General features: G+C 35.9%; 1 protein-coding gene across 2 annotated transcripts; it reads left to right on the top strand.

The window, feature by feature from the left end:
- The first annotated feature begins 211 nt into the window (after positions 1 to 211).
- Positions 212 to 10,124, top strand: LOC132043060 (UDP-N-acetylglucosamine transporter UGNT1). 2 transcript variants are annotated; one of them, XM_059433541.1, is made up of 10 exons: positions 212 to 465; positions 3,444 to 3,520; positions 3,877 to 4,038; positions 4,157 to 4,290; positions 5,665 to 5,795; positions 5,877 to 5,921; positions 6,014 to 6,111; positions 6,494 to 6,601; positions 9,527 to 9,583; positions 9,660 to 10,124. In XM_059433541.1, the coding sequence occupies exons 1-10, from the start codon at positions 318 to 320 to the stop codon at positions 9,732 to 9,734; spliced, it is 1,035 nt and encodes a 344-aa protein (XP_059289524.1). In that variant the 5' UTR covers positions 212 to 317; the 3' UTR covers positions 9,735 to 10,124. The 2 variants fall into 2 exon arrangements, with proteins under 2 accessions (XP_059289524.1, XP_059289525.1); XM_059433542.1 differs by lacking the exon at positions 6,494 to 6,601.
- The last annotated feature ends 8,278 nt before the right edge of the window (positions 10,125 to 18,402 follow it).

The following is an 18,402-nucleotide window of genomic DNA, read 5'->3' as shown; positions in this document are numbered from 1 at the left end:
TATGGACAAACTTATCAGTATTGATAATCTCTCTCAAAAATTATAAAAAAAATCCCATAACCGGGAAAAAGGAAGCTTCTTCGGAAACCCAATAGAACGAGCCGAAAAAAAAAAAAAGGAAAATAATTAAATAAAAGGGCTGCTGTTGAATCTGTGGAAACTTCAAAAAGGGAAAATATGTCGGAGTTTGAAAAGAGTTTAAATATTTAAAGAATGATCAGAAGGGAAGAAGGTATTGAAGTTGCAAGAAGGTGTTGAAAAGATACAGTGATTCATCACAGAGAAGAGAGAGAGAGAGAGATCTGAATTTGGTGTAAATGATGGCTTCAACGAAGAACAGTAGTCCGTTACTACCAATGACGACTACGTCGATCGATTCACCACCGACGGAGGAGAAGCTGTTCAAAGGATCGGCTATGACTAAACGCGGTGCTTATGCTGCTATCTCTTACATGTCCTGTGCTGGTATAAATAAATTTCCTCTTTCTCTTTATTAGCGTGTATCTGTTCCTCTTTGCCTTTTCCATATTCTGCTCATGTTCTCTAATTGTCTCTTCAACTCTAATATCCTCCCTATTCTTTGAAACTTGTTGAAATTGCAATTTCTAGAGCTAGGAATAGAGTTCTATTATTTGTTCATCACGTTTGATTCAAATTCTGACCTTATTTGTTGAACTGAGTGTTTTACGGCGTTCGTTAGTTAATCGGTTGAATTTTGAACTTCTCCATCACTTTGAAAAAACTAGTATTGCAATCATTAGAGCTAGCAAATCTGTTCGATTTAATTAAAAAGGCTTTTTTTTTAAATTTTTTTTTATTTGTTGGAGAGTTGAGTGATTCGTCATGGAATGAAGTAATTATAAGATGTTTCCTTTCCTAATTGTGTTAAAAAAGTTGAGCTCTTGAATCATGTTTGGTGTTATTGATAGCAAGTTCTCTTCCCGATTTTGTGATTATTGCTTTAGTCGTGTTAATGAGAGTGATATTTGTTGAACTAGTTATAATTACTATTGGTGGGACTTAGATTTGGTTAGGTTGAACGTAATAATTGTTGACTCATGTAGAAGCTAATCATGGCAACTTTGCTAGTTGGTTGTAGTCTCCATAAATCATACTTTCCGCACCTTAGTATGCAGATCTGTGGCAAATTAAACAAAGGACACGTGACATAAATCAAATTTTGCTAAAAAGATGCAATGTCACCTATTCTGCTCTCTCTTTAACAAAACTTCTTTTGTTTTATATTTGCATTGAAACTTTATTCTTTTTACTGGCCCTCCTTTCAAGTTTTTAAGAAGACATAAAACAATAAATCATTCATAAGCAAATGGAATGACGTGCACATACCAAGTTTATTGTAGAATGATCAATTCATGCTTGTCAGTCAATGAATATTCTGATGGTGTGGTGTGCAATCCATTTCGCATCTGAAGGCTTGGGTGCAATGCTTCAATCTTCAAGAGCAAACCATTCATCCATGTATTCAATGTGTAAATATTTCACTGTTATTAAATTGGATTGGTAGCGCAAAATCTATGAAATACAAGCTTTATGTGCCTTACACATCAAATGCCTTAGGTATTGACTAACTCATTAAAAAAAACACTGCCATTCATTTAGATTCTTTTCAAGTACTTCCTCCGTGGCTCCGTTTAATTTTACATGTCTTAGTTTGACTGGATACGGAGTTTAAGAAAATAAGGAATGTTACTGGACCTTGTGGTCTCAAACTAAAGATGTGTATAATGTACCAAAATGCTCTTTGAATCTTGTGGTCTTAAATATGTCATGCGAGATGTCGGAATTAAAGAGTTACTAAATATAGAAAGTGGCATTCTTTTCAAACATACTAAAAAGTAAAGTAAGACACATCTAAAACAAAGGGAGTATTTCTCCGTTCCTCCTATATATCAAAATTCATCATGCTTGACTTGCTCAGCTTTTGATGGCATGATCAGATGTTCTTTTTGGATGAATTTACCCTTCATTATATAGTGGGGGATGTTCGGGGATTAGATGGGAAAAATGTTTTTTACACAATTCGTTTATACCATCTAAATGCCACTGTCTTTATATTGCATCAATTGTTCATTAACATGTTCATTTAATCTTGGCACTGTTGGATTTAGACCCTCTGCTTTATCCTTTTGATTATTTAGCAGTTTTACACACAAAAATGTGTTGATTATCTTGGGCACTTTATATATGTAATGGTGTCTATTCACAAATCCTTAAAATGTCTTATCTTGTCAAATAATTAACATGTTTGAAGGCTTCACTTTTCTTTTGCTTTGCTTTTTGCCAAGTCCAAGGTCGCTCGTGTTATAAATGGATGAATTCAAAGGGATAAAAGTAAGTGGATAAAGGAAGGTCAAACTTACCGTTAAATAATTAACTTAAGATGGACACTTGTATTATTTGGAAGTATAGCATTTATGCCCATTGGAGTTGTCCTTCTAGACATTATAAGCGATTAATCAGTAGTAAATGTATAAAAGTAATGTATTGTATCTTTCCCATATCTTATGCTTCCTGATTCAGACAAACAGACTGTATTTGTGTCTTTGTATGACTATTGTCCATATATGCTACTCTAGCGTAGTGGGAAATTAACATGTTTTTCTTTTTCTTTTCTTTGTTGCTAAATCCATGTGTAAATGCCATTATATTAATGATATTGTAGAACTTTTTGCAAAATATTAGCTGTTCTTTGTCACACACTTGAATATGATAATCCAAAAAAGTTTCAGTTTTGGCTAGTGACTCCATTTTCCAACATCCAAAAAATTAGGGATACGTTTTTCTTCGATTCTTGACTGAAAATATTAGAATGCCGAAATAAAGACTCAATGAATACCCCATTGCATGTCGTCGCCTTGTGCTTTAATGTCCATTTCTGGATGGTAATCTTTGTTCACTGTCAATGTTAATTCATGTTCATTGGGGTCAGTAGACTCCAGTCCATTCTAAAAGAGATTGTAAATTAGTCTATATTTTAGCCTTTAGGACATTTAGTCGAGAAACTAAACACTTAATAATGTGACCCCAATGACAAGAACTTAATGCATAGTCATTGATGACTTGGAATGATGCGCGGTTCCATTAAGCATCAGTTGACATAGAAGAGTCTCAAATTGAAAGTCAATTGCTGAAGTATAGTTGTCAATCTTGAATTTTGATTCTGTGAGGTCATTTGGGAGGAATATTGGAACTTTCTTTTCTTTGCTCTAACCCTTTGCTTCACCTTTCTAAGCATCGTAGTCCTTAAGTTGGTTTGTTCCTTATTGTTTATAAAAGACCTTTTAGTTCTCCATAATTTATATTTCCTTGTGGTTTACTGTTTGCATTCAAGGGCGTTTCATCATGTTCTTTTTGAGAAGCTCGCCATAGTCGTTTTATGGCATTGCCTGATGCTTACCAAATTACCTGATTTTGACTTGCAGTTCTCTTGGTATTGTTCAATAAAGCAGCTCTTTCTTCATACAACTTCCCATCTGCAAATGTCATCACACTCTGTCAGGTACATAGAGACTCTGTTTTTAGCAGGGATGCCTGGCGGTCTCAGCATTGTACCACGCTATTTGTTCATTTTCCTGGGCTGGTTACTGACATTTATTCTAAAGCAATTTGTCTTCATGACCTTTAAATAGACTGTCCATTCATCATGCAAAATCTCTGGCTTATTTCTTAAGTTTTAAACAGTGTACCAGATATAATATTTTACATTATTAATATCTCCATATAACGTTTTTATGTTTCCATATGAGTTAAGAAACTTGTGCTTGACAGGAGTTGCTTCTGTGCTTTTCAAAAGCAGTTCTTTGTAACAGTTGGCATCACCGAATTGATATATATTTAACCTCGTGTCATTTGCAGATAATATGTTCGTGTTGTTTTCTTTATCTCTTAAGACGGCTGAAGCTCATTTCTTTTCATTTGAGTGAATCTCTGTCTACGCCTGACAATTTTAAAACGTTTGTGCCACTGAAGACACTGATTGATACTTTACCTGTTGCTGTGACCTATCTTCTCTACATGGTAATTGTTTCATTTAGTATTCATTTAGTATTGTACTTTTATGTATATTATTTCCTCAAAGGTCAGGAGTTCGCATCTCACCAAAAGATTTTATGTGGTCTCTGGTTCTCCTTGAAAGCTAGTCACGATGGAGTCTGTTCGGGGTGTAAATGTACCCATGTACACAACCCTTAGGAGGACAACTGTTGTATTTACAATGATTGTGGAATCCATTCTTGCAAGTCAGAAGTACAGTCGTCCTATTATTGGAAGGTAAGGATTTCCTACTATGGGATCTTGAGATAGACAACAAAGAAAAGTTCTTTATCGGGATTTGGAAAATGAGGAAATAATATTGGAAACTTACATCTCAAAGTCTGTACAATAGAGAATATTTAGATTAATGTTTCACTTCTTATTCATTCTGTTCTCTGTCGTGTTCTCAATTTATGAATTAAAGTTTGCTTACCAGTTTTTCTTATTATATCTTCTGGTTCACCAATGGTTGACTTGCTCAAGAACTATACAGTTTTCCATAAAGAAGAAAAATATAATATGGAAATAGTGACTAGAGGAGCCGGATTAATTTCACTTGTTCCTTATTCTGGTTCTGGACGAAACTAATAACTCCGGGAAAATGAAAATTTCTTCGACTTTATTTGCTTAAAGTTGAAACAAGGCTTATTACTCTGGTAAAATGAGATCTGACAAAATGCATAAAGTTGAAAACTGATTGCTTAATCTAATAACCTTAAATAGCCTAATGGTATGGATACATGAGAGCCAAATACATGGCTATATTCTGTTGCTTCATTTGTGCTCTTCTGAAAGCAGTTAGAATAAATAGAAAGTTTTTTTTTTTCTGTCTCGGTTCTGTTATATTTCTAGTAGTTAGTTTTAGAGGCTATTAACCAAAAGGGTCTTTTGGTTCGCGGACAAAGTTATGCAGGGATTAATAATCCAAAGAATACGGGGATTTATAATCACTGGATTATGTAGTGTATATGCTTGTTTCAGCAGATGTTTGGTTCATTGCATCAAAAAATGGGATATGTTTGTCTTTTAGGTGTTTTACCCCCATAAAGTTAATACCGATATAATTTATCTCATGTTGGATCTGATATAGAATACTGATTTTGTCAGTATTAAACATACTGGTATTGCTTATATCAGAAACAAAGTGCCAACAACATGCGGTGTAAAACAATTGTAGAATTTGAGAAAGAAGAAAAGGCTTTTTTTTTGTATTTCAGTATGTGTTTACATCCCACGAGAAGGGGTATTTATACAAGTGAACCGTAACTGATTAAGGAAAGACATTCAGTTACAAAAAAGGAAATATTCTATTCCTGTAGTTATGCTTGGACAAGGAAAAAATAAAATCTCCTAAAATCATGTTAATTAATTAACAGACAACAATAATACCGAATATCCTGGTGACCAGATGACCCTTTGATTATCCTTTTACGCTTCTAAATTGACCAATAAGAAGATAATTCATTGTTTGCCTACCTTTCCGTAAGTTCTATTCTTTCTTCTTCTGATAAGGGCTCTGTTAACTACACATCATTCAAGCACATAGATTAAGTAATACTGTGTGATATTTCTTGCTCATTCTTCTAACAAAATGTTGCCTAACATTACCAGTGTGGTGATAATCGTGTTCGGTGCTTTTGTTGCTGGAGCTCGGGACTTGTCATTTGACTTTTACGGCTATGCTGTTGTCTTCTTATCCAACATCACAACGGCAATATACCTTGCCACCATAGCGCGTATTGGTAGTGTTGTTTTTTTCTTGTCATGTAATCTTTTCAGATTGATATCTTTTTTGGTCCTTTCTAATAATTCCATCTATCCAGGAAAATCAAGTGGCCTCAATAGCTTTGGCCTAATGTGGTGCAATGGTATTGTTCTTATTCTGTTTTACTCATCCTTGTCATTCATTATAGTTCTTGTATCTGATTATTATTTTTTTGATTCTTTTGCCTCTTAACAGGAATCGTCTGTGGACCTTTCTTACTTGTTTGGTCTCTTATTCGAGGTGACCTGGCACTGACAATGGATTTCCCTTACTTATTTTCACCAGGTTTCCTGGTAAGTTTAATGATTAACTTGGTGTATGGTACCTTACTATGTCGTTATCTCTTCTTGCACCACATAATAATATGATACTCAAATTTGCTTTGTTCTCTGGAGGAGCTCAAACTCATAAGGTGTTCTTTCCCATCCCCAATCTCCCCACCTCCTGGGACAGTATTTTTGCTGCCCCCGGATAAAAAGGAAAAGTGAAGAGAGTGAATCCTGCTCCAAACAGTAATGTTGGTTTCAATGTATATATGCCCCATTTTCTTCATACTTAGCATACTGTCACATGGTTCCTTCCAACTATTACTGGACATCTAACTGCTACTTAGAATTCTCTGAATGGGATGTCATATTGCTGTGTTTTGACTCTTGGTACTTTGTAAATGAACAGGTTGTAATGCTAATGTCTTGCATATTGGCATTTTTCTTGAACTACTCTATATTTCTCAACACAACCCTGAATTCAGCTGTCACACAGACAATATGTGGTAACTTGAAGGTTTGTTCTCTGATGAATCTGATTATCCTATTAAACTTTCTGATTTACCTCACTAGGTCAAAACTCCAATTGGAGAAAGTACAAAGTATTTTCTTAAATGGCAGACGATGTTTGTGGAGGAACCCAAGTCCATAATTCAGGTAGTCAAATGCATTGCTTTGTTGCAATTGGAGTTGAATAGAGTGCAAGATTGCAAGTGATTGTGTTATTCAGTTCGTGGAGATCATTCATTCCTAAAATGCCTAGGGCCCTCATAAGGCTTGTCGCAGCAGAGGGTGCTAATAACCCACATGAGAAGGGTAAAAGATATCTCAGTGAACCTTACATTTCTATAGGAATTCTTTTTGTTAAATAAATCCACCTAAATAGGTGGAGGATTAGGCTCTAACCCCCATGTGTTCATTGAAAACAAATAGAACAGTTATAAAATGGAAGAGGGGAGCATATGCCTTTCTTTTGATAAGTAAGAAAAAAAGAGATGTATGCCTAACCTCCTTAGGCAAAGCGAAGATTGGACATGCCCACTCCTTTATTATTTGATCCTATAATATATATTTTGCAATACTAAATTCTTTCCAATAGTGTATAAGGAGGACTCCTATTTACAAAATGACAATTGAGGAAAGTTTTATGGTTAGAATACTTTGGCACTACGTACTATAAAATGGAAAATGCACGTCTCTATCTTGTCAACTGAAGTCCTTATCAAATACTCCACTAGTCACCCGAAGTGATCTAGATAGAACTGTATGGACTTCTTGTTACCTTATCTAGTCAAAGAAGGTAAGCAGATTCTAATTCCCCTCTTTCCCTAATTTTGAGGCATCTCTTGGTGGACAAATGACCCTTTATGGTCAAATCCTGCATATATTCCCGCACATAATACGACTCGTGTTCCTATTGTAATCTCAATGGCTTATTCTCAAATGTTGCCATTAAGTCTTGTGTCCCTTTGTCTTTTGAGTCTTCATCCTCTGCTTCCCACTCCCTTTCTTCATTATCTTTTTATAGTTGATGGATCTAGTTTATGGGGTAATAATTCCCTTTCTTTCTTAAATAATGATGTTCCTTGTTTACCTTCCGCTTTTGCCATTTCTGTTGATTTTGACCGGACTCTATGTGAATAGAGTCGATTACGTTTGGATTTATTGTATAGCTGTCTGGGGGCTTGTCTAGTAGCTCACAAGGTTTGCCAGTTTCCCCAATGACTATTTACTTCATTCTATGTTCGCTGCTGCTGATTCTCAGTCTGTCCTTTCTCTTGATCTGTAGAGGCTTGTTTAGTTCCTTTAATAGCTTCTGCTGTTGTTTTTTGTTGGTTCTCAGCGGGAGCATACTTGCTAGGCATTCTTTCGAGCATTCAAAGTCCAAGCATTCTTTTCTCCTACTTTGGTATTTTCTCGGACATCTGATGTGCCAATATGCTCACTGCAGTTTTTCCTTCTGCGTATTTCTCCTTGGCGTTCTCTCGAGCATCTGGTTTTCCGCCTTCATATTTTTCTTCCTCATGATTTTTCTGTGAAATTGCTTCCTTATCTCTGCTTCTTTCTTGCATTTGGTCCATCATACCTTCATCTTGAGATATAGTACCAGCAAGCCAGTGCTCGTTTCGTCTCATGTGTGCGGTTGCATGTAAATATTCTCCTTCTCACGTTAATCGTTGATTTCTTTTTTAAGAATCAAAGAGTACTGAGGTCTTATAATTTCTCATTTGAATTGAATCCTTGGAATTTTAATGGTAGACATACATGTCATATGCAGACCAAAGACCAAGCTGAACAGGATATAAACTTCTAATGTATGGGTTTGGGTGTTGTGCTGTTGAAACTATTTGGGACTGCCGTAATCTCAACTTACCACCAGCCAATGTCCAATACACCCAAAGTTATGAAAAAAAGAAAACAAAATCACTTGAACTTATCACCTTATTCCTCGGAAGCAACTTATAGAATAGCCCAGTGGTGGAGCTAGGAATTTGGCGAATGGTGTGCAAATTTTCTTCTCACTTGTATTAAGGGTGTGCAAAATTAAGTATATACTCATAATAGCTAACATTTAACCTATGTACACTGCATAATTTTCTGACGAAGGGTGTGCACCACACCACCCTTCACCTAAGGTGGCTCCGCCCATGGAATAGCCTCATATCACTAGGCTACAATTACTGATAACTTGCAGATATAGTTCTCACAACGTACTGAAAGAAAAAGCCCATGTCCTTTGTCAAAAGTTCTCATTTCTTAATAGATGGAGTTGAGCATGAAGCTACATGCCCCTTTAGTGGAGCTGATGTAAATTTGATAGGATATCCTTGAGTTTGTGATGCTGAAATATCTGAGCTCCTTTACGACGAAATGCCAGATTGCACTTTCGGTCAAAGTTGGGTAGCAAACTAAGGAGGGGGTCTACTAACCTCTGCCCCTCTTCTCCTTCCCTTCCTCACCCTCCTCTAAAGAAGAGAAGAAAAAGTGATCCAAACCAAACGCTGTGGGGCCAATAAACATGATTCAGAGTCCTTTTGGGTTCTACTGCCCACAACCTCTTTTCCCTGTGGTTCCGTATAATCCCTCAATTTCTCATCTACTCCCTGTAGTTATAGTGAGACAGCTGGGTGGCACTGTTAAGAGGAAATATACATAATTTCCCATATGAAATTTTAAAAAGGGAGAGTTATTCACCCTACTGGCCAGGCTGTCTATCACTGCATTTGCAAATGTAGGATTCTCTTGAAGATGAACCACCTTTATGGTTTTTCTCAGAAGAGATCAGTCGGGCTTTTCTAAGTGGCTCTAGAGTCCACTTTCCAACCAAGGTCCTATGCTTGCGAGACTTCCATTTAACTTGTTAAGTATGCTTGAGTAAGAAGTTAAATTTCAGAAGTTGATTATTCTCTATCAGTAATATAATTTTTCTTCCTTTAAGCAGGATCTTTTCACAATCTCTCTAGGATGGTTCATATTTGGCGGGCTTCCATTTGATTTGGTGAGTGTATTATTTCTGTTTCTGTGATTGCTGTTCTGTGTTGTCTGCTAATCACTGTGGATGGATATTCTTTCAGTTGAACGTCCTTGGGCAGCTTCTGGGATTTGTTGGCTCTGGTCTCTACGCCTACTACAAACTCATAGGGAAGTGATTGTTGAGAATATCCATATGATCTTTCCAGGAGAGTTATAATTTGCAGCATTGTTTGACCCCATTTTTGTATTGGTAATTATGTGAATCTTGAAGAGACAAACATTCAGCTGCAAAGTATAATTTCCTTTATAAGTAATTCGGGTATCCAATCTTCATCGGGGTTGTAAAAGTGCCAGTTGACTTAATGTTATGGACAGTCGGTTGAGTGTAAGAAATGTACCTTGATGCATGACCGAGTCCCAGCAGTGCAGGGCCCTAAAAAAAGAAGAATTAGCCCCACAAGGATGAGGAAAACTTAATTAGTTAAGATGTACACAATAACGACATTCTTTTTCGTGAACAAATCTGTCATTTATACCAAGTGCAAGACGAGATTCTTCATGGGCAATTTGTGACCCCGAGGGGTGTACATGTGTGATGTTATTGATTTCCTTATGCAATTTTTGTTATTAATTCATGTATTGTTGTGGTATTTATCATAGTTTTGTTCTTTTCATTCCTTGGGCTTGGCAAATACGTGGTGCTTCTGGACACGGCTTTGCATGAAACAATAGAATAAAGAAAATGTCTGATGCATTCTATTCTAATGATCTTGTCCAGGCAAATCTTTTACCATTTTTATTAGTAAAGCAAAGTAGATAAACGAGTCAACGAAGTTAATCTTAATTCCTGTACTGCGTTTATGAAAGATGAGCTTGTGGGATTAGAGACATCATTTCTCGAGCTATTCTCACTGGAAAAAAAAAATAGGTATAGCCAAATTACGTTTTACGCAAATTGGTCGCGCAGATGTCAAACGAACAATGGGGAAAAGACAATAAAAATCGACATTGAAGACGCCAACCGCAGATCATAAAATTTGAGATCATTCTTTGTACTGGTAAATAATTTATCAAACAATTACAGATACCTATTTATAAGACTATAACAAAGTGAAGTCTGAACAAAAATGACAAATAACTTGTTACAACGAGTTAACATTAATCTAGATGGTAAATACGCTTAGTCGGAACGGGACAGACGCCCTATGCTATTTGGAAAGTTCAAAGACCTACACTTACAATGGTTCGCATTATCAAGTAATATCGACCATTAGCTTAAAGGTTTAAGACGGATCGATGAGTGTCCAGTGTTAATCAAATTGTACTCAAAACAATAAACGTCGTTAGTAAAACAATGTTCAAACAACGAAATAATATTTCAACAAAACCGAGAAAAGAAAATGACAAACACAATAGCCGAGTCCACAGAACTCACTGTGTGTCCTTAAGGAATTTAATCCCCTCAAGTACCCGACGTTATGGATTACTTCCTCCCAGGATAAAATGGATATACTTGTTGATGACGTAGCGGTATCTCAAACCCCATCAACTTTGTCGAACGCAAATTCGACAACAAATCACACGACTCTTATAGTTTTGTTTTGAAAACAAATGCATAGAACAATTTAGAGGGAGAAAGATTTCATTTTTTTTTTTTTTTGGTGTTTTTAATTCTGAGGCAAAGCCTTTGAATTTATAGATAATGAAAGGGTGAGATGGAGAGGTGCAATCCAAAAGGCACCTTTTTGGTGCGCACTCCAAAAGGTACCTTTTCTCATTCCCATTCACACCTCAAAATCCTAACAATCCCCCACATGAATGGGGAATGATTCTATAATTAAAACATGCATAAAAACTGTGTGATCAAAAGCAAGAGTGAATTGCATCTGGATAAGTAGGTTTCCCTTTGAACTTTCCGTAGTGAACATATGTCGGATATACTCGGTCAATCGGGAGATTTGATATTTTTGAATCGTTGAGCTTTGGTGTATACCTAGACAACCACATGTCACACAATTAACCCTTTAACCGTCTTTGGTTCTCACTGTTGTGTTCGTTTCAGCCATGAACACCGCCTGGTTTCATGAGTGTGTAGAGCATGGGCCTTTACCTAACATACTCCTTGAAGCGGCTTACACTTCACACTCACATAGGTGATTCCTAAACGTATTATCCCGTAGATAAAAGGTATTATCCCGTAGATACACTATCTGGTCATACCTGCCAAACTTAGAAACCATTAAAAAGCTTTAACTTTATTAACTTGTTAGAAGCCTTAATGCTTTATCCTTGTTTCTGAACATTGTCTTCATCATGAGAATAGGTTGATTTATTTGACAATGTTGAACCGTCATTCATAACTTTGTTTGATCTCTTTGAACCTAGCTCTTGGGATCTCCAGTCTACTAGGTATAGTTACCGCCATGATGACTTGTCCTAGGTCTTAAACCCATTCCCCTCGATGATCTTTCAACTGCCTCTCTAGCTAGGCCTTTTGTAAGTGGATTCGACATGTTATCTCTTGACTTTACATAGTCAATTGTGATAACTCCACTAGAGAGTTGTCGTCGAACGGTATTGCATCTCTGTTGTATGTGACGGGATTTCCCGTTATACATAACGCTCCATGCCCTTCCTATTGCTGCTTGGCTATCACAATGTATGCATATAGGTGCTACAAGTTTGGGCCAGAAAGCAATATCTTCCAAGAAATTTCGGAGCCATTCAGCTTCTTCACCGGCTTTGTCTAAAGATATGAACTCACACTCCATTATAGAGTGAGCAATACATGTCTGTTTGGACGACTTCCATGACACCACTCCTCCACCAATCGTGAATACATATCCACTTGTGGATTTGGATTCTGTTGATCCGGTGATCCAATTTGCATCATTGTATCCTTCAATAACTGCAGAATATTCAGTGTAATGCAAGGCAAAGTTTTGGGTATGTTTTTAATATCCAAGAACTCGTTTCATTGCCATCCAATGTGTTTGATTAGATTACTCGTGTACCGACTTAGTTTATGATGCACAAGCTATATCTAGTCGCGTACAGTTCATGATGTACATTAAACTTCCTAATACCCTAGCATAGTCCAATTGACACTCATTTCACCTTTGTTCTTTGCAAGAGCAAGGTTTACGTCAGTTGGAGTTTTTGCAGTTTGAAATCCAAATACTTGAACTTCTCAAGTAATCTTTCAATGTAATGAGACCGAGACAGTGCTAGACCTTGAGGAGTCTTATGGATCTTAATTCCTAAAATTAAGTCGGTAACTCCTCGGTCTTTCATATCAAATTTTCTAGCTAGCATACAAGTAGTGGCATTTATGTCACCAATGCCTTTACTCATTACCAACATATCATCAACATACAAACAAATAATGACTATATGATTCGAAGTGTTCTTAATGTAAACACATTTATCACACTCATTAATCTTGTCCACTGGTCAACATCGTTTTGTCAAATTTTTCATGCCATTGTTTGGGTGGTTGTTCTAGTCCATAAAGAGATTTAACAAGTCGACACACCTTCGTCTCTTTTCCCTGAACTGCAAACCCTTCGGGTTGTTACATGTAGATTTCTTCGTCCAAATCTCCATTTAAGAAGGTTGTTTTCACATTCATTTGATGGATTTCATGACCGTACACGGCCATTAATGCTATTAACACCCCAATGGATGTGATCCTTATTACCGACGAGTACGTATCAAAGTAATCGAGACCTTCTCGTTGTCTAAACCCTTTGACAACAAGTCTTGCCTTATATTTATCAATAGTGCCATCATCTTTCATTTTCTTTTTGAAAATCCATTTAGAACCTAAAGGTTTGTTTCCTGGACGAAAATCAACAAATTCCCACATATGGTTGTTCAATATGGATTCTATCTCAGTATTGATAGCCTCTTTCCAAAATTGAGATTCTGAAGAAGTCATAGCCTCTTTCAGCTTTTGAGGCTCATTTTCCAACAAAAATATCAGAAAATCTGATCCAAAGGATGTAGACGTCCTTTGATGTTTGCTACGCCTTGGACTTTCGTTAGTTGGTGTATTTTCCTTTGATTATTCCCGGGTCATTTAGATCCTTCGCCAAATGACTCACATTCCCCTTTATACGGATTAATAGTTTCAATCTGATTCTATTATCATATATTGATATGAATGTCAAGATTTTCTGATTTGTACAACAAAAATCGATATGCTTTACTATTGGTGGCATATCTAATGAAAACACAATCAAAAGTTTTTTGTCCTATTTTTATCCTCTTAGGTTTAGGAACCTGCACCTTTTTCAAACACCCCCACACTTCAAAGTATTTCAAATTGGGTTTTCTTCCTTCCCATATTTCATATGGAATGGAGTGTGTTTTGCTATGGACCGGGTACTCGATTGAGTATTCGACTCGCCATTAAAATAGCTTCCCCCACAAGTTCTGGGGTAGACTGGAAAACTTACTAACAAGATATTCATCATCTCCTTTAATATTCAATTCTTTCTTTCCGCATTTTCATTGAACTGTGGTGTATAACAGGCAGTTGTTTGATGAATAATTTCATATACCACATATTTCTTCAAAAGGAAATTAATAAACCCCACTCCTATCATTTCATAGGATTTTAATATTCTTGATGTGCATACTATGCAGTGCATCAAATAATATTTTTTTCGTCATTCCAATGGAAAGACCACAAGTGAGGAAAAGATCAAAGCTATCAAATTAAATGTAGAAATAAAACCATTTTTCCCGTATTCATACCCAACTGATTCAATAATCATTAATACTTAATGAATCGTCTGAAACCCACTATAGTCTGATCCCGGATATGCCAAACCAATTCAATTATATTAATAGCCTTAACATAAAGAATCATCCAAAAAGCGGCAATATTATTGGAGGAGTCCGGAGCCAAAATGGCTTCTTTTTACAGCCATTACACCAAAATGGCATGCCTTTTTTTTTTAAACCCAAATGGGTATTTCGTGCAATGTTGCACGAAATGCAACAAATTTTGTTTTTTTTTTTAATTTCGTTTTTAATATAAAAAACAGAAATTAAAAAAAAAAAAAATTTGTTGCATTTCGTGCAACATTAATCGTCTTCTTTTTAGCAATGCCATAAATGTGAAAGAACAGAAATACAACTATCCTTGTGGTGAAAGCATCGTTTCATTTCAAAGTTATGCCGGACCAGCATAACTAAACATAACTAAAAGTACGCCCGCGGACTTTTAGTTAAACACAACTAAAAGTCTGCCGGATCCGGCATAACTAAATATAACTAAAAGTCTCCCCTCCAAAGATATTCAGCTTGCATTTATAAGAAAGTATGCCTCGTATCGAGCTTGCATTTTAATCTTCTTATGCATATTGTTCCAACTCACATGCTTAATCTCAGTTTACAAATTAACAACAATTAACATAAGTATGAATTCAGCTTGAGACAAGCAACCCAAGCGATATGTCCAACTTAACGGAATATAGAGTACTAGATTTTTTCGAATCAGCTATTAAATTTAAAGTAACCATAAAACTTTGCGTCCATGACGAAGAGTTTGTGGTAATTAAGTTATATCCCAAAGAAATTAACAAATCAATATTCTGCAGATTCGTGTGGATCCTCGTATATATACTTCAAAACCTAACAATAAATTGTTCGAATTAAGCGAATAGTAGTTAGTATCTCACGTTAATGACAATGGGTTCGTGCCTACGTGGTGTTTAACAATTAACATACTCGCTATACAATGCAACCCATAATTAGTTTGGAATGACAAATAAATATATATATGCTTCAAGGCAAAGTCTGCCCATAAGGCATAAGTATGCCCCCATCGGCATAAGTTTGATAATTCGTTAACAAATTTATGCCGATGGGGGCATACTTTTAATGGGCAAACTTGTATGCTGGACCCGGCATAACTTTGTGAAGGAATTATCAAAGTTATGCCGGACCCGGCATAACTAAACATAACTAAAAGTCTGCCCCCTCCGGCAGACTTTTAGTTAAACACAACTAAAAGTCTGCCGGATCCGGCATAACTAAATATAACTAAAAGTCTGCCCCCTAAAGATATTGACTTTGCATTTCTAAGAAAGTATGCCTCAGATCGAGCTTGCATTTTAATCTTCTTATGCAGATATTGTTCCAACTCACATGCTTAATCTCAGTTTACAAATTAACAACAATTAACATAAGTATGAATTCAGCTTGAGACAAGCAACCCAAGCGATATGTCCAACTTAACGGAATATAGAGTACTAGATTTTTTTGAATCTGAGCTATTAAATTTAAAGTAACCATAAAACTTTGCGTCCATGACAAACAGTTTGTGGTAATTAAGTTATATCCCAAAGAAATTAACAAATCAATATTCTGCAGATTCGTGTGGATCTTCGTATATATACTTCAAAACCTAACAATAAATTGTTCGAATTAAGCGAATAGTAGTTAGTATCTCACGTTAATGACAATGGGTTCGTGCCTCTGTGGTGTTTAACAATTAACATACTGCTATACAATGCAACCCATAATTAGTTTGGAATGACAAATACATATATATGCTTCAAGGCAAAGTCGGCCCATAAGGCATAAGTATGCCCCCATCGGCATAAGTTTGATAATTCGTTAACAAATTTATGCCGATGGGGGCATACTTTTAATGGGCAAACTTGTATCCGGACCCGCATAACTTTGTGAAGGAATTATCAGGTTATTATGCCGGACCCGGCATACTTATGCCAAGTCTGCCCACAAGGCATAAGTATGCCGGGTCCGGCATAACTTTGGTAATTCCTTAACAAAAGTATGCCGGGTCCGGCATAGCGAAATTTAAACTTGCCTTGCGAATTTTTTTTAAAAAAAATTTTGATCGCACGTGGGTTCGAATCGAACCTATGGGTGTCACCGAAGGGCAAAATTTAAAGATTTCAAACAAGTCTAGTATTATAAATCATTGGTTCAAAGATTAATGGAAAGGAAGAAAATTGATGGCAAAGAGAAGAAATTTAATGGAGGAATTCTTGAAATTTCTAATATATGGTGGAGGAGAAGGGGTTGTGGTGTATAAATAGGAAGAGAATAGAGAGAGAGAGACGTTGGGGAAGGAAAATATTAAAGGAAAATGGTTATTTTAAGTTTTTAACGGTTAAAAACTTAAAATAACTTAAAATAACCATTTTCCTTTAATATTTTCCTTCCCAAAAAAAAAAACAAAATTTGTTGCATTTCGTGCAACATTGCACGAAATACCCATTTGGGTTTAAAAAAAAAAAGGCATGCCATTTTGGTGTAATGGCTGTAAAAAGAAGTCATTTTGGCTCCGGACTCATTATTGGAGGAACATAAATTCCATTTCAATTCAGAGCATTCATTGGAGTAGTATATATATATATATATACTAGTTATGGCTGGCTCGTGCTAAGCCCGGGCCCAAACTCAAAATATAAAGATTTGTATCAATATTTTTTACCACACTTTGGATTATTAAACATATCCAAAGTGTATCACTTATGTCACCGGAGGAAGAATTATAAGAAGAGGTTAAAGTAGTGAAGCTATCTAATCACAATCTAATTCAAACCAAAAAGTAGATTATATTTACATTGCATTTTTGAACAAGCAATTTAGATTATAGTTACAGGACTCCTAAGAATTTTCACAGTGGGCAAAACTAAGAGTAAAAGCTATAAGCATGGATAGTCCTGTATATTTTGACTGCTGATTCATGACCGTCTGGGCCATCAAAAGTTTGGTATGTACAAGCCAGCAAAAGACCTATGTACAAGCTCGCCACAGTCATAATGAACTACAAATAGAAATAAGGGATATGTGATTAGTATCAAACGTAGATAGGTGAAATAGAACAAACATGGCAGAGATTTAAAGATTTTCCCACAAACAAAACCATTCTTCTAAAAACCATAGGCATAATGAGCAAAAAGATGGATACTTTATTTTCACCACATATAGTCATCGATAGATGTAAAATGCAAGAACAAGAAGACACAATTTTCCCACAAACAAGATTCAATCCAGTACTGATATAATTGAATCTAGCTCCATGCACAAAGCAGCAATATAAGAACCAGCAAATAAGAAAAGCTAAGAACTAGAACTTAAGAAGGAGAAGAAAAGAAATATTTTGGACTATGGACTTCAGGTGCTGAAAATGATTTGAAATCCCTGTACTTAACTGTATCAATCACCAAAGAGAGTTATTCACAAAACCACGCATAGCTACACCTCAGCTAGAAGTTGCATGATTACTTCTAGTAAAAAATACAATCTAGAGAATGCTCCAATACACAACCCACGCGTGAGAGGTTAAAAAAAAAGCATTTGCTTGACCAACGGACAAACTACTGAGTACGTTAAAATGGATAATAGCATCTCTGTTGACACCTTAAATGACCTACCACTGGAAGCACAAGAAAATTGTGCCAAACAAAACCAAGAAAAGCTTTTAATCTATTATTTTCTTGCAAAGGGTAGTAACAGATATTCTCTTAAGCTGAAAAAAAGGCTAATCTATGAGCTTGGTGGTCTTAAAGATGGTTCAACGGGAGCTGCTATTAAGAATAAAAAAGTAGAATAGAATTTAATTCATGTTCACGATAACAGAAGAGCAGACTTTTGAAATTAACCCTTCTTCGTACTGTTCTTTTAATAAAGTACTATACCTTATCAAGAATAACACAAAATATTTAGTGACATCAAGAATTTCGACCTCTATGACCAAAATTGGTGAAGACCAAAAACACCAGTTATGTGTTTTTCAAATACGCAATAATTATTACCTTTCTCAAAAAGAAAAACCAGTTATACAAGTAATGAGAGGCA

Source organism: Lycium ferocissimum, unplaced genomic scaffold, assembly GCF_029784015.1.
Source record: "Lycium ferocissimum isolate CSIRO_LF1 unplaced genomic scaffold, AGI_CSIRO_Lferr_CH_V1 ctg2066, whole genome shotgun sequence".
Classification (NCBI taxonomy): Eukaryota; Viridiplantae; Streptophyta; class Magnoliopsida; order Solanales; family Solanaceae; genus Lycium; species Lycium ferocissimum.
The sequence above is the reverse complement of the archived record's forward strand: the minus strand, read 5'-3'. Positions and strand labels throughout refer to the sequence as shown.

What these genes read in the sequence shown, in the direction of transcription:
- LOC132043060 (XM_059433541.1), top strand. Translation starts at nt 318, where the DNA reads ATGATGGCTTCAACGAAGAACAGTAGTCCGTTACTACCAATGACGACT. An exon ending in TGGCCTAATGTGGTGCAATG is followed by an intron (nt 5,922 to 6,013) that starts GTATTGTTCTTA and finishes GCCTCTTAACAG; the next exon opens with GAATCGTCTGTGGACCTTTC. An exon ending in TATTTTCACCAGGTTTCCTG is followed by an intron (nt 6,112 to 6,493) that starts GTAAGTTTAATG and finishes GTAAATGAACAG; the next exon opens with GTTGTAATGCTAATGTCTTG.